This window comes from Papio anubis, chromosome 8 (genome assembly GCF_008728515.1).
Source record: "Papio anubis isolate 15944 chromosome 8, Panubis1.0, whole genome shotgun sequence".
Lineage (NCBI taxonomy): Eukaryota > Metazoa > Chordata > Mammalia > Primates > Cercopithecidae > Papio > Papio anubis.
Window position 1 is genome coordinate 36,258,304 of NC_044983.1, and position 15,695 is coordinate 36,273,998.

At 47.8% G+C, this 15,695-nt stretch overlaps 1 protein-coding gene across 3 annotated transcripts in view; it reads right to left on the reverse strand.

Moving 5' to 3' along the window:
* The window catches only part of RAB11FIP1 (RAB11 family interacting protein 1), a 43,852-nt gene extending 32,050 nt beyond the window's left edge, over nt 1–11,802 (reverse strand). The window contains exon 1 of one of the 3 annotated variants that reach the window (XM_003902645.5): nt 11,348–11,802. In XM_003902645.5, the coding sequence (XP_003902694.3) occupies nt 11,348–11,718 (371 nt within the window). In that variant the 5' untranslated portion in view covers nt 11,719–11,802. Of the gene's footprint in view, nt 1–1,200; nt 2,098–11,347 lie in introns of those variants that run through there. The other 2 variants (XM_009212882.4, XM_021942204.2) reach the window with 2 other exon arrangements.
* Between the last annotated feature and the right edge of the window lie 3,893 nt (nt 11,803–15,695).

The following is a 15,695-nucleotide window of genomic DNA, read 5'->3' on the forward strand; positions in this document are numbered from 1 at the left end:
ATTTTAATAGTTTCAACACACTGTATTATTAACTACCCTAACTTATCGACCAAATATAAATAACAATGATTTGCATTTGAAGGGAACAGAAATGACTCACTTCCAAAACTGGTTTGTATTACATAATTTCCAAAATGATGTACCTGTTTATCTATTTTTTTGAGACGGAGTCTCACTCTGTCGCCCAGGCTGGAGTGCAGTGACGCAATCTCAGCTCACTGCAGCTCCTGGGTTCAAGTGATTCTCCTGCCTCAGCCTCCTGAGTAGCTGGGATTACAGACACCCACCACTACACCCGGGTAATTTTTGTATCTTTAGTAGAGACGGAGTTTCACCATGTTCGCCAGGCTGTTCTCAAACTCCTGACCTCAGGTAATCCGCCCCGCTTGGCCTCCCAAAGTGCTGGGATTGCAGGCATGAGCTACCGCACCTAGCTAAATTTCCAAACTTAAAAAATATATAAAATTCTTAACAAACCATGATCAGTGTGTACTTTCTTTAAAAAAAAAAAAAGAATGTGTTTGTCTTTATTTTTTTTCAGATGGGCTCTGTTGCCCAAGCTGGACTGCAGTGATGCCATCACGGCTCACTGCAGCCTCAACCTCCCAGGCTCAAGCAATCCTCCCACCTTAGCCTACCGAGTAGCTAGGATTACAGGCGTGCGCCACCATACCCTGCTAATGTTTTATTTTTTGCAGAGACAGGGTGTCATCATGTTGCTTAAGCTGGTTTTAAACTCTTAGATTCAAGTGATCCTCCCACCTCAGCCTCCCAAAGTACTGGGATTACAGGAATGAGCCACCACTGCACCCAGCCCCTCAATGTATACTTTCTGTAACTTATTGAGAGATGTCATGATCCTCATGGACCCCTTCAGGGTTTCTACACAGAAAAGAAAGAGACAAGAAACAGAGGGCTCTCGAACTCTCAGAAATAGGCCAAGATGGCATAATTAAGTCTATGAATCAAGATAGGTTTTCTAAGTGGAAAGCAATACTAAATTTCTTGTAGGTGAAAACTAAAGGAAATACCAAGCATCTTTATTTTAGCAATTCTCTAATAATTAGAAAAATTAACTCATTTTTAAATATTTAAGTCTACCACACTCACCATCATGACTTACCAATTCTTTTTCAAAGCTCGATCCTATCTCAAAAAGCCACGCATGTTAATATTCTACCATCAAATCCAGTATCTCACCTCTTGGTCAAATGTAACTGCCACTGATGCATTTATTTGTTCTGTCAAAGAATACTGTCTTGTGGCAACCATGGGGTCCTCACACACAGAGACTTTAAGAATGGAAAAACAAAATGCAATAGTTTGGTTCACCATCTCTTAACCAGACAAAAAACAAACTTCAGCATGACCGACATCAGGGAACACTCAGCCCTTCCTCACCACATAAACTCCCACACTTCTATGAGAGTTCCTGGCAAGGAACAGAGTATCTGTGATTTATTCCATAAGCAAGGTAAGTCCAAATGAAGGGAAAATAATTACACCAAAAGCATTGAGACAGAGTCTCACTCTGTCACCCAGGCTGGAGTAGAGTGGCACGATCTCGGCTCACTGCAAGCTCCACCTCCCGGGTTCAAGTGATTCTCCTGCCTCAGGCTCCTGAGTAGCTGGGGTAACAGGTGCCTGCCACTATACCTGGCTAATTTTTGTATTTTCAGTAGAAACAAGGTTTCACCATGTTGGCCAGGCTGGTCTCGAACTCCTGACCTCAAGTGATCCACCCACCTCGGCCTCCCAAAGTGCTGGGATTACAGGTGTGAGCCACCGTACCCGGCCTCACCAAAAGCATTTCTAAATCCTGTTTTAATAACAAATGATTAGTAAAAATGAAAAGTTCTATTTTGGTGAACCACGTCACAGTGCTCTGCATGGGAAAGGGGCAGATTGAAGAAACATCTGGGGCCCCAGCCGGCTGCTACTGTATTTCACACAGGATGCCCATTCTTTTATAATAACCAGAGGCCTCTTTAGACCAGGCTTTCTAGAGGCTTAGTTGTTTTACCTAGAGCCTAGCCATGTCCTTTTTTTTTTTTTTGAGACGGAGCCTCCCTCTGTCACCCAGGCTGGAGTGCAGCGGCCGGATCTCAGCTCACTGCAAGCTCCTCCTCTCGGGTTCACGCCATTCTCCTGCCTCAGCCTCCAGAGTAACTGGGACTACAGGCGCCTGCCACCTCGCCCAGCTAGTTTTTTGTATTTTTTAGTAGAGACGGGGTTTCACCGTGTTAGCCAGGATGGTCTCGATCTCCTGACCTCGTGATCCGCCCGTCTCGGCCTCCCAAAGTGCTGGGATTACAGGCTTGAGCCACCGCGCCCGGCCTAGCCATGTCCTTTTTAAAAAGTGAAGGGTGTGTGGCAGTCACACCTCTAGAAATATTTTTTAGGGATTTCTTATAAATACCTTCCCTCTACTTCATTCAAAGGCCAGTATTCAGGAAAAGATACTTAATTACCATTGCCTTTTTTCTCTCTACAGGCACATTCCTAAATGTGTCCCCCAGGAACACCCTGGAGACTAAAGCCCTTGATTTTCCTCTAACAGATTATCAACAGGCGTCTCCCTGCAGGAGAGGAATTTCTGTCTCATTAGTGGTGAAAACCGCCTCCTTTGCCACAGGCATCATTAGCCAGCAAGCCGCAGAAGGTAACCTGCTTCTTCAAGAGGAAAAGGGTACTCAGGAGGCTGAGGGAGGAGAATCATTGCTTGAACCTGGCAGGCGGAGGTTGCAGTGAGCCGACTGCTGCATTGCCCTCCAGCCTGGACAACAAGAGCAAAATTCCGCCTTAAAAAAAAAAAGGAAAGAAAGAAAGAAAAGGGCACTGACCACAAAGCCATACTCCAAACTGGGAAACCGAAAGAAGCAGAGCTTTGATTTCATACTTCCGACATCCCCAGTCTGTAATCTACGGAGCTACACATAAGATTAAATGTGTCTCCTCGTTCACCCAGGCAATCTACTGCCTGCCCCGTGCCTACAGGAACCACAACCACTGCCTCCCTCGCAGATGCGTTTATTGAGCCCCTGCGCTGGGTCACACAGCAAAGGACACGACAGAAGTGGTCCCTGTCCCAGAGGAAAATAGGGCAAAGTCAGGCTTGGTCTCCTCCTGAGCCAGCTGGGGCATGAGATCTGAACCAGGACACCTTATGGAGAGCAGAACCCCTCTCTTTGCCAATACAACGGTCTGGGTGTTAATTTTGTTGGAATTCAGAGACACTTAGGTCTGGAGATCTGTGCCAGACCCAGAACCAAAGGCCACCTAGGGAAGTGCTCTGAGATGAAGGCCTAAAATGACCTCCCATCACTCTCTCTTTTCAGGGCTAGAGTTTCTTAATCCTTCTGGAGCTAAGCCAAAGCTAGCTGTCCCTCCTTCAAAAGTATAGGGTAAGAAGCACAATTTTCCAGGGCGTATAGCTATGAAAACCATAGTATCTTAATGGATATCTAAGATTATTGTTAAGGGAGAGGAAGAGTAATGTCAGCAAATACATGTTGGAGTTGATGGCATTTTAATAAGCATGTGGATTGCTTGTAATGTAATTATAACTTTTTTAGTTAATAACTACAATTAAAATGACATATCAGATACTCTTTATAAAAATCTTCCTCTGATGGGAGTTACAGAAATACAATAGAAGTCTTTGTAACCAAAGGCAGTTTAAGTAAAATGAAAAAGGCACAAGACTCTTTTCTATGCTTACAGTTTGTAATGCAAAGAACATTTAACTGGTTCACTTACTTGAGAATTTTTTTTTCATTTATGGGTCTAACTTTACTAATGTTATATATTATGTTCTCCTTTTCTTAGTCCTATATCCCTTAAAGCAGTGACTTCATCTGCTGTGTGAGAGCACATCAATGAGATCATAGCAGCTCTGCTGTTACAAGACAAAGACTTGGCGGTACTGAGTGGGTAAACACTTGCAGACACATACATACACGCCCTGGTTTCAATGGCATTTCCTAGTAATTCACTCCAACAGAAATCTCCACTCACAGCCAGGTGTCACAGCCCAAAGCTGTCTTTGTAATGGTGACCTCACCCTGGTATCACAGTGACTGTGAGGGAAAGAAAGCAGCTGCCACTTCCTGGTTCACTTTCAACACCAAGCTCTCCTGATTTTATGTGTTCATTCTTATTACTTCCTTTCCCTCCCGCCCTACCATATCCAATCCATCACATGTCAGGTCAGTTGAACCTCTAAGATATTTCTGAAATCCACCCACCTCTGTCCACCTCCACAGGTGGCTTAGACATCATTCTAGTCCAAGCCACCACCGTCCACCATCTAGATTACTGCAACAGCTTCCCGTTTTGTCTGTTCAATCCAGGTTAGGTCAGCTTCAAATCCATTCTCTACCCAAGAGCCATGGTGATCTCTGACAAATAAATTGGATCATATCAACCCACTACATTTATTTATTTATTTATTTGTCGTTATTTATTTTGAGATGGAGTTTTGCTCTTGTTGCCCAGGCTGGAGTGCAATGGCACAGTCTCAGCTCACTGCAACTTCTGCCTCCCAGGTTCAAGCGATTCTCCTGCCTCAGCCTCCTGAGTAGCTGGGATTACAGGTGCCCGCCACCACAGCCGGCTAATTTTTGTATCTTTAGTAGAGCCCATGTTGGGCCAGGCTGGTCTCAAACTCCTGACCTCAAGTGATCCACCCACCTTGGCCTCCCAAAGGGCTGGGATTACAGGTGTGAGCCACCGTGCCCAGCCTCCACTGCTTTTAATTTTAGCAGTCAGTGGCTTCCCATTCCTCCTAAGTAAAGCCCCGCCTTCCTCTTCAGCCTCATCTTACACAAGTACTCCCCCACTTTCCAGGTATTCCTGCCTCAGGGCCTTTGCCCGGGCTGCTACTCCTCCACCAGGCCCCCTTCCGCTGCTCCTCACTAGAAAAATTCCTTTTCATTCTTCAGCTCTCTGCCTCAGAGAGGCTACCTGCAATCTCCTTCTTTTTTTTTTTTTTTTTTTTTTGAGACAGAGTCTCGCTCTGCCGCCCAGGCTGGAGTGCAGTGGCGTGATCTTGGCTCACTGCAAGCTCCGCCTCCCGGGTTCATGCCATTCTCCTGCCTCAGCCTCCCGAGTAGCTGGGACTACAGGCGCCCGCCACCTCGCCCGGCTAGTTTTTTTGTATTTTTTAGTAGAGACAGGGTTTCACCGTGTCAGCCAGGATGGTCTCGATCTCCTGACCTCGTGATCTGCCCGTCTCGGCCTCCCAAAGTGCTGGGATTACAGGCTTGAGCCACCGCGCCCGGCCAATCTCCTTCTTTAAATCATGTCCTTCCTGCCCTTTTCTTCTATAATACCCTGTCCTCTTTCTCCACAGTACTTACCACAATATATGATTATTTATTTGTGAGTTCATTTGTTTTTTTGTTTTTGTTTTTTGAGACAGAGTCTCACTCTATCACCCAGGCTGGAGTACAGTGGAGCAATCTCGACTCACTGCAACCTCTGCCTCCCGGGTTCAAGTGATAATCCTGCTTCAGCCTCCCAAGTAGCCAAGATTACAGGCGCATACCACCACACCTGGCTAATTTTTGTATTTTTAGGAGAGACAAGATTTCACCACGTTGGCCAGGCTGGTCTCGAACTCCTGACCTTAGGTAATCCACCTGCCTCAGCCTCCCAAAGTGCTGGGATTACATGTCCATTTGTTTAATGCCTTCTCCCCCAGAAGGCTCTGGGTTTCCTGAAAGCAGGGATCATCCCTGTTTTCTTCACCATTGTTTACACTGTATATCCAGCACCTGACACTTAGTAGGCAATAAAAAATACTGACTACAAGAAAGGATGAGGTTGTCCACGGTGGCGCACACCTGTAATCCCAGCACTTCAAGAGGCTACAGCAGGAGATTGCTTGAGCCCAGGAGTTCAAGCACAGCCTGTAACATAGTGAGATTCCATCTCTGCAAAAACAAAAACAAAAAATAAAGTAGCTCGGTGTGGTGGCACACCCCTGTAATCCCAGTTACTCGGAAGCTGAGGGGGAGGATTGCTTGAACTCAGGAGGTCGAGGCTGCAGTGAGCTGTGATTGTGTCACTGCACTCCAGCCTGGGAAAGAGTGAGACCCTGTCTCAAAAAAAAAAAAAAAAAAAAAAAAAAGATGACCTTTAGAAACAAGAAGATGGAAAAAAAGCAGGTAGAACTTTCTCCATACTAACTGAATGTCTTACAAATGAAATCATAAACAATACCATCAAAAAAAAAACCATGAGGGAATATCTTCCACATCACCAAAACAACTCTGAAGGACTCTCATCCTTTTTAGTCATTTGATTCCTTTGTTATAAGCAGTTTAGGGTTATTTATTGTAGAACCTACAGAGAATTCAGGCTTGAGCACCGAGTTGTCTCAGTTTCCTACACTAGAGTGGGAGGGGACTGTGGCTTCATAAGACCTGCGGAGGTTTCCAGTAAGGCTCAATATTATCTTTAAGGGAAATTCCAAGAAAAGAAAAATTTAATCAGTAATAACATTACTCAAATTTTCCAACCTATTAAGCAAAATCTAAATGTTCTTAGGAAACCTAAAGGTATAAAAACAAACACCCATTGCTTATAATTTGTGAATTATGAACCTCTATGGTCATCTATGTCACTTTTCTGCATCCAACTCTCCCAGAAAAACAACTATCTAGCCCTTGCTTTTTTTTTTAATAACCCACATTTCTGTTGGCAACTTATTTCATCATCTTATTAAACTTGCAGTTCTTCCAAGTATCTAACCCTTTATAATACCTACGTCCTTTCATATGCAACTAAATTCTCTCTTGAGTTTTAATAGGTATAAGAACATGGCCCTTCATCACTCACGCTCTCTCTTCATGTGGGGAGGACTATCGCAATATTAAGTTTCATGGTGCTTAGTTACACAACGGCCTTCTAGTCACCAGGCTGCATAAATATTTGTTCTAATCTATACTTAAGAAATTATTTCCCTAAATTTTCTTGCTCTTAGTATCCTAAAAAGGTTTTTCATTTTGATTTATATATACATAAATACATACACACACACACACACACACACACACATATATATATATATATATTTTTTTTTTTTTTTTTTTTTTTGAGAGGGAGTTTTGTTCTTGTTGCCCAGGCTGGAGTGCAGAGTGGCGTGATCTCAGCTCACTGCAACCTCCACCTCCTGGGTTCAAGCATTTCTCCTGCCTCAGCCTCCCGAGTAGCTGGGATTACAGGCACCCAGGCACCCGCCACCATGTCCAGCTAATTTTTTGTGTTTTTAATAGAGACAGGGTTTCACCATGTTGGCCAGACTGGTCTCAAACTCCTAACCTCAGGTGATCCACCCGCCTTGGCCTCCTAAAGTGCTGAGATTACAGGCGTGAGCCACCATGCCCAGCATATTTTTTTTTTCTTTGAGACAGGCTCTCACTCTGTTGCCCAGGCTGGAGTGCAGTAGCCTGATCACAGTTCACCCTAACCTTTAACTCTTGAGCTCAAATGATCTTCTCACCTCAGCCTCCGGAATAGCTGGGACTAAAGATGCCTGCCAACATGCCCGGCTATTTTTTTTTTTTTTTTTGGTAGAGTTTGGGTCTCAAGTTACCCAGGCTGGTCTTGAACTCCTGAGCTCAAGTGATCCTCCTGCCTCGGCCTCCCAAATTGCTAGGACTACAGGTAGGAACCACCACGTCTAGCCTCCTAAAAAGGTTTCTATCAGTCTAGGATCCCAAACTACATAAGACTAGAGAGTTGAGCAGAGAATCCCTCAAACTGGTCACCCGATTCTACCTCTTCGATTCATGTCTGTTTTGCAGTCACAGTACTTGACCGATTCCCAGTTTCTGAGACCCACTGAGACCCCAGGTCCTTAGCAGATGTGTAAGTGCAAAGTCAATTCATTTCAATTTTTCCTAATGGGCCACACATTCTTCCCTATTAGATGTATCCTATTTATTTGTTAGCCTCTGGTGTCTTAAAAGTGTACATCATCACATCGTGACTCTAAATAAATGACACTGGGGTCTTATCAATAAAACAAATGGAAATATTTGCACAGTTAGCTTTTAACTCCTTGAGTTTCAGCTTCTGGACCCAAGATAAAAGTCATATTCTGTTGCAGCAACTCTTCTTTGCTAGAGATTAAGACAAAGACAGACAGACACACAGAAACACAGACACACGGACAGACCAAGATTTAGCTTTTGTTTCTTGTTTTTAATGTCTGAAATGGAGTCGAACCATTAATAACCAGTTCAAATGACTTTTGTAGCACAACTCATTTCCTCATTTCCTTCTGTTAAAATTCCACCTTTCACCGGGCACGGTGGCTCACGCCTGTAATCCCAGCACTTTGGGAGGCCAAAGTAGGTGGATCACCTGAGGTCAGGAGTTCGAGACCAGCCTGACCAACATGGTGAAACCCCATCTCTACTAAAAATACAAAAATTAGCCAGTCGTGGTGGCAGGAGCCTGAAATTCCAGCTACTCGGGAGGCTGAGGCAGGAGAATTGCAGAACCCGGAAGGCAGAGGTTGCAGTGAGCCAAGATCGTGCCACTGCACTCCAGCCTGGGGGACAGAGTGAGACTCTGTCTAAAAAAAAAAAAAAAAAAAAAATTCCACCTTTCAATGCATATTTTATTCTTTAAATCTCAGCTATCTTGGGCACCGGGGCATCAGACAGCACCCTTGGCACCTCGGAAAGTCCCAGAAAGTTGTAGATGGAAAGTGGAAAGCTTGCAATTTCATGTACCCATAGAGATGCAAAGAAGCCTTCCTTTGAAGTTATTTTAAGAAGGAAAAAAAAAATCAATTAAGCACCATTTTCCTGGAAGTCAATACTGTGACTAGGTGGTAATTGGTTCATATAATAGATGGGAGTTATCGTGTAGGTTTAGGGTTACATTGGATAAAATGAGAAAAATGAAGATGCAGAGACTGAACTCTTCCTGAAAAAAAGAGCTCAAGGAGGTTTCAATCTTTCACAAAGCAGTTACAGAACCTTTTCAATCACTTCTTGAATACATTGGCCCCATTAATCCAGGAACCCAGAAACATCTTACAAACATCAATTAAGTCTGGCAACATGCTTTATTTACAAATAGGGAAACTTGGCTGTTTAGGGACAGAGAAGCCCAACAATGAGTCAGGGCTGCTGTGGGCACTGGACCCGGGACTCTGGAATCTCCATCTCTGGCAGGGAGATGTGATCTACCTCTCAAGGGGATAAAATGTCCACAAGAAACAGGTGGCAGAGAAGGAAGTGAATACACACTTGTTGGGATGGCGCAAGACAATGGATGGCCAACAGCACCCGTCTGAAGCTGGAAGGGAAGCTGACCCACCGCCCCCAGTGTCATTTAATCAGAGGGAAGATCAGCATTGCTGCAGCCCCTCCTTAGCAAAAACACTGCTCACCTTATGGCTTGTAAATTGATGCTGTGAGATACCCCACATCCATCCTCACATCAAGGCTAGTTTTATCTGATTTGAGTTCAGAAATGCCTGATCATCTTTGGCCAGGTAAGTGCATCATCAGATATTCCATTTGCAAGCCTACATGCTGAAATGGAACCCACCCCACAGTAAAGGGAGCCTCCGAGGACAAACCCTCTGGCTTTTCCTGTCTCCCTCACAAGGGAAAGTTAAAAGGCTATGTATATCTAAAACACACAAAGCGAATCAGTGTGCTTCCTAAACTGTAGGCTTTTGGTGCTGACTGGCCTGCATATTTAAGATCTAACAAAGTAACCAGCTAAGCTAATCGAGGCTAGCTTTGGTATACTAGATGAATATAATCAAACGTTCCTTTGGGTGAAGTACTGCCCTTTCTGAACACCTGTGAAAGGGAACAAGTAATTCGGTAATATCATGGAGTGAATGGTTTTTGCCCCGTTTTTACTGCGGAAGTGAAATACCGTGACACAATCTTTGGGAGCTACATCCACCAGGATTAGGACCAGAGAGAATAACTCTACCAACTCCAAAAAGAAACAATGCCCAGTTCTGCTCGGCCAAGGGCCCATCCGGGCTCCCTCCAACCCGGGGAAATATTTACTAACGTGGGGCCCAGGGCACATACCACACTGTTGTAACATTCTTTCTGGAGGGGCAAATTCTCTTCACCAACCCCCCAGGCAAGTACAAGGTAGAAGGGGTTAGCAGTCAGGTGACAGCCCGCATACACCATTCCCCTCCCCCAACCTCCACCCGCCCTGCATTGTAAAGGCGTTGCCACCGGGGTTAGCCTTTAGGGCGGGGGTGTCAGCTGGTTTCATGCCTCCGGTTCATCTGCCCTGAGCCCTAGCCCAGTCATTCTGGGCTCGAAGTGTTCTTCCATTCAGTGAAATACCCAGGAGGCCTTCCACCCAAGCGAAGACGAGTATCAGACACGGACTACCACCCTAGTAAGAAGGCACCTGCCCATGTTTAGTTGGAATTCATCTCAAATTCACTTAGTGCTTACTGTGTGCCAGACGCTGAGGGGCGTCCTGCAGACTCAAAAGCGCCCCAGGCCGGGCGCGATGGCTCACGTCTGTAATCCCAACACTTTGGGAGGTCGAGGTGGGCGGATCACCTGAAGTCAGAAGTTCGAGACCAGCCTGGCCAACACGGTGAAACCCCGTTTCTACTAAAAATACAAAAATTAGCCGGGCGGGCCAGGCGCGGTGGCTCACGCCTGTAATCCCAAAACTTTGGGAGGCCGAGGCGGGTGGATCACGAGGTCAGGAGTTCAAGACCATCCTGGCCAATCTAATGAAACCCCGTCTCTACTAAAAATGCAAAAAGTAGCCGGGCATGGTGGCGAACGCCTCTAGTCCCAGCTACTCGGGAGGCTGAGGCAGGAGAGTCGCTTGAACCCGCGAGGCGGAGGTTGCAGTGAGCCGAGATCTTGCCACTACACTCCAGCCTGGCGACAGAGTAAGACTCCGCCTCAAAAAAAAAAAAAAAAAAAAAAAATAGCCGGGCGTGGTGGTGCGCGCCTGTAATCCCAGCTACTCGGGAGGCTGAGGCAGGAGAATCACGTGAACCAGCGAGGCGAAGGTTGCAGTGAGCCGAGATCGTGCCATTGCCATTGGCACTCCAGCCCGGGCGACAGAGACTCTTTAAAAAAAAAAAAAAAAAAAAAAAAAGCGCCCCAGACACGGCCCCTTCTTCCAAAAAACCCCAAAGCTGGGAGAGCTGGGCGGGACAGAAGGGGAAGCCAGGTGACCAGCACCGGCCGAGGGCTCAGTCCCGAAAGGCCTTCCTTGACGCTGCCCGGCTTACTCTCGAAGGGTCCAGGGCCCAGACCTCCCTGCCAGAGGGGTCCGCGCCCCCAGGAAGGGCCCTCCCCTCCCCGCCCGTACTCACTGCGTCTTCCTGCGGCCCTGGTCGCGGTGCAGATCCCGCAGGTCCACCTCGGCGCGGCCCAGGAACTTGTCGAGGCCGAGCAGCGCGCGGTGCAGCACGGTGAGCTGCAGGGTGGCGGCGGCCGCGGGCCCGGAGGACAGCAGCGGCGGCAGCTCGAAGGTGGCCTCCTCGCGCCACACAGGCGCGCCCAGGCTGCGCTCCGACACCGAGGTGGCGTACTTCTCCTTGCCCACCTGGATCACCGCGTACGCGTCGCTCGTGCCCCCGGGGCCCTTGGCCCGCAGGCCCCGCGCCTGCAGCACCGTCACCTGCACGTGGGTTGGGGACCACACGGCCCCCAGGCCCCGGCCCGCCGAGGCCATTAGGGACATGGTGACGATAACGCCCCAGACGCGAGGAGAAGATCGCGGCGACTGGCGGCCTCTACGGCCCGCCCCGGCAACCAGGCCACTTTAAGGCTTCCGGCCACACCCCCGACAGGCCACGCCCCTCACGGCTAAGGCCACGCCCCTGCCCGAGTCTCCTGCTCCACCTGCTGCGCCGCGCCGCGCCCCGCCCCGCCCCACCGGCCTCAGCAGAGCGGTCAGCTAGGGGCAGCCAGGCGCCGCAGGCGGGGCTGGCGCGGCCAGGTAGGCGGGGGAATCACGTGAGCAGGGGCGGGTGCATCGAGAATCCGATCTGAGATGTGGTAGGTGACGGATGGGGTCCCCAGCTGCCAAAGGTCGCACGGCGGGAAGGAGCTGGCCGAAGCACTGACTTGGAAGTCAGACCTCATTTCCTGGGTCACAGCGCCAGTCGTGGCCTTGCGCGGGTTACCTAACGTCAAGTCTCAATTTCTTCACCTGACAGGCACCTCCTAGGATTGCTGTAAAAAATAATAATAATAATGCATTACAGTTCTTGGCCCAGTGCCTGGCTCATGGTGAGTTGTCAGTAAATAACCATGACCAGCACGTTGAGAGGCTGAGATGGGAGGCTCTCCTGAGCCCAGGAGTTCGAGACCAGCCTGGACAACATAGCCAGATCCCTGTCAATACAAAAAAAAATAAAAATAATTAGATGGAAGTGGTGACAAGCGCCTGTGGTCTCAGCTACTTGGGAGGCTGAGTCTGGAGGATCTCTGGAGCCCAGGAGGTCGAGGTGCAGTGAGCTGAGATTGTGTCACTGCACTCCCAGCCTGGACAACAGAGCAAGACTTTGTCTCAAAAAAATAAAGTTGGTAACTATGAGAGTGCTAAGGAAGATGCCCACCCAATTCACTACGCTTTCTACTTCTCCCGCTGGAAAGCCTTGCTCTGGAGGAAGGTAGCTGCAGAGGAAGGTGAGGACCTTGTGAGGGCCGGAAAAGGTGAAGGTATCCTGGGGGGCATGAGTTCAATGTGGGAGTGTCCTATTTTGCCCTCCCCTCACCAGATAAGGCAAGGCTGAGTTAGAAAAAGGGAAGAAAGGAGGAACTGAAAATGGGATTGCCAAATCAAACATCGGGACAGTGGCAGGCCCCTAGCCCGCAGTTCCCCATTTCTCCCTTGCCAGGCCCTCTTTAGTCTCTCCCTGCCTCTATCCCTGGGCTCCCAGGCAGTCCTTTTCTTGTTCCAAATGCCTAATAGATTGGCTGCTTCTCTTCATTTCCCAGGTCCTAGTTCAAAGGCTCAACTGTTCAACTGAGTCATCAGATTGGAAAGGTCACTTGGAAGGTTTTAAAGTTTTACAGTTAAGGAAAGGCTCAGAAGAGAGGAGTGACATGTCCAAGGTCCCTCTGCAGAGCTGGGACTGGGATCCCAGTGTTCTGACTCCCAATCAGCTGTTCAGTGCATCTCTTGATTCTTCCAGATCCACAGAACCCCAGTCGTGGATGGCTACTCGTGTCCCTCCAATCTCCAGGCTCTCCCTCTGGTCCACACTGCACATTGCTTCACTAACCTGCTGGCTGCCTCACCAGCAACCACATTATCTTCGGACTGAACAGAGATTTCAAGACATTCCATTTTGGCCCCACCCTACCTCATTCTCCTCTATCTCCCGAACAAGCAAAGCTGTAGCCCAGACACTTTTTACCTCCAGGCCTCTATGTTGTACCCTTGACTGTCCTTGCCAACCTCTCACTGCAAGGGTTCACTCATATTTCTCCAAGATTTTACTTTCTATGCCCTGCTGAAGGCAGGGACCAGGCGGTGACTTATTCAACTTGTCTCCTTCACAGCCTCCAGCACAAACCTGGGTACACAGTAGGTACCTAGGAAGTGCTACTGAACTGAAGAGTTTGCAGGTTAAGTCGGCCAACCATGAGGACCAAGTGTTTCCTTTTACCATGTAGGAAATTAGAAGACAGAGGTATGCCTCAGGTTTGCAACTGAAGGCAGCTGCAGTGCGGGAAGGACCTGTTTAGTATGTTGGAATTTTTTTTTTCTTTTTTCTTTTTCTTTTTGGAGACAGAGTCTTGCTCTGTCACCCAGGCTGGAGTGCAATGGCGCAATCTCAGCTCACTGCAACCTCTGCCTCCCGGGTTCAAGCAATTCTTGTACCTCAGCCTCCCAAGTAGCTAGGATTACAGGTGTACACTACCATGCCCGCTAATTTTTGTATTTTTAGTAGAAATGGGGTTTCACCATGTTGGCCAGGCTGGTCTTGAACTCCTGACCTCAAGTGATCTGCCCACCTTTGCCTCCCAAGGTGCTGGGATTACAGGTGTGAGCCACTGCACCTGGCCATGTTGGAAATATGTAAAGGTGATGGGAGGAGCGGGGGAAAGGACCCAGCAGGCATAGAAGGGGCAAGAAAGCCTAACAGGACTGTGTTGTTTTGGTGCCATTTTCCCTTCTGGATGATCCATTATACTCATTCAATATTATGGCTCAATTAATTTCCATAAAGGCTTCTTGAGGCCAGATGCAGTGACTCACACCTGTAATCCCAGTGCTTTGGGAGGCAGAGGTGGGAGGATCGCTTGAAGCCAGGACTTCAAGACCAGCCTGGGCAACACAGCAAGATCTCATTACTACAAAAAGATAAAAAATAAAACCAATAATTAGCCAGGCATGGTGGTACGCACCTATAGTCCCAGCTACTCAGGAGGCTAAGGTGAGTGGATTACTGGAGCCCAGGAGTTTGACGCTACAGTGAGCTATGATTATGTCACTGCACTCCAGCCTGGGCAATAGAGCGAGACCCTGTTACGATTTATTGAGCACTTGCTTTCTGCCAGGCATGTGCCAGGTGCTACCAAGGGCACAAAGCTGAATGAGACTCAGTTCCAAGGTACTCCATCATCATCTAAAAGAAATCCTGATTACTATGATGCTTTGGGTGTTTTGAGGAGAGAGCGATTTCTGTAAGTTGGTGGATTTTTGTGAAGGAGGAGGGGCTCAGCTGGGCCCTGAAGGATGTATCAGATTTGACAGAAAGAGGAGGAGACATATGAGAAGAGCGTTTCAGGAGACAACAGGAGGACAGCCTATGCAAAGATATGGGGACCAGAGAGTCGTGGCATTTCCAGGTTTCACATACGCCGTTGTGACTGGAGTGTAGGATGCTTTAGGAGGCTACTGAGAATGAGTGGTAGAAATAAGACAGAAATAGGACAGGCTGGGCTCAGACCATGAACACCAGGCTAAGGAGTTTATGCCACAGTGTGAGACCGGGGAGCCAGCCTTCAGAGAACTTTGAGCAGTGACCTGGTTAGGCTGTTCTCAGATTGCAAGGAGATATGAGCAGAAGGAGCCCAGCAGCCAACAGCTTGGCAGGCAGGTCACAGCCAGATGCCTTCATTCATTTTCACCTGGAGATTGTCTGCCTTCTGCCCCAATCTGTCTACCCCTTCCCCATCTTGGAGTCTCTTCTAAGTTGGTACTGAATTAAATAAGAGGGTATACACTTTCCTCTTGATTATCCTACCTGTCCAATGTTCTACTACACACTAGCCGAACAAAGTCATAGATTTCAGTTCAAAACTGACCTGGGGAGGTAGGGCACAGCGTCTCACACCTGTAATCCCAACACTTTGAGAGGCCAAGGCTAGAGGATCACTTGAACCCAGGGGTTCAAGACCAGCCTGGGCAACATACTGAAACTCTGTCTCTATAAAACAAACTTCAAAAATTAGCTGAGTGTGGTGGCGTCCACCTGTGGTCCCAGCTACTAGGGAGGCTGAGGTGGGAGGATTGCTGGAGCCCAGGAGTTCAAGGCTGCAGTGAGCTATGATTGCACCACTGCACTTCAGCCTCAGCAACAGAGTGGGACCCTATCTTTAAAAACAAACAAACAAACAAACAACAGAGCCTGGGAGGAAGTTTTTCAGCTCTAGTCCCCCCCTCCTCTCCAACACTCACATTTTTAGTGCTGCTCCCCCAAT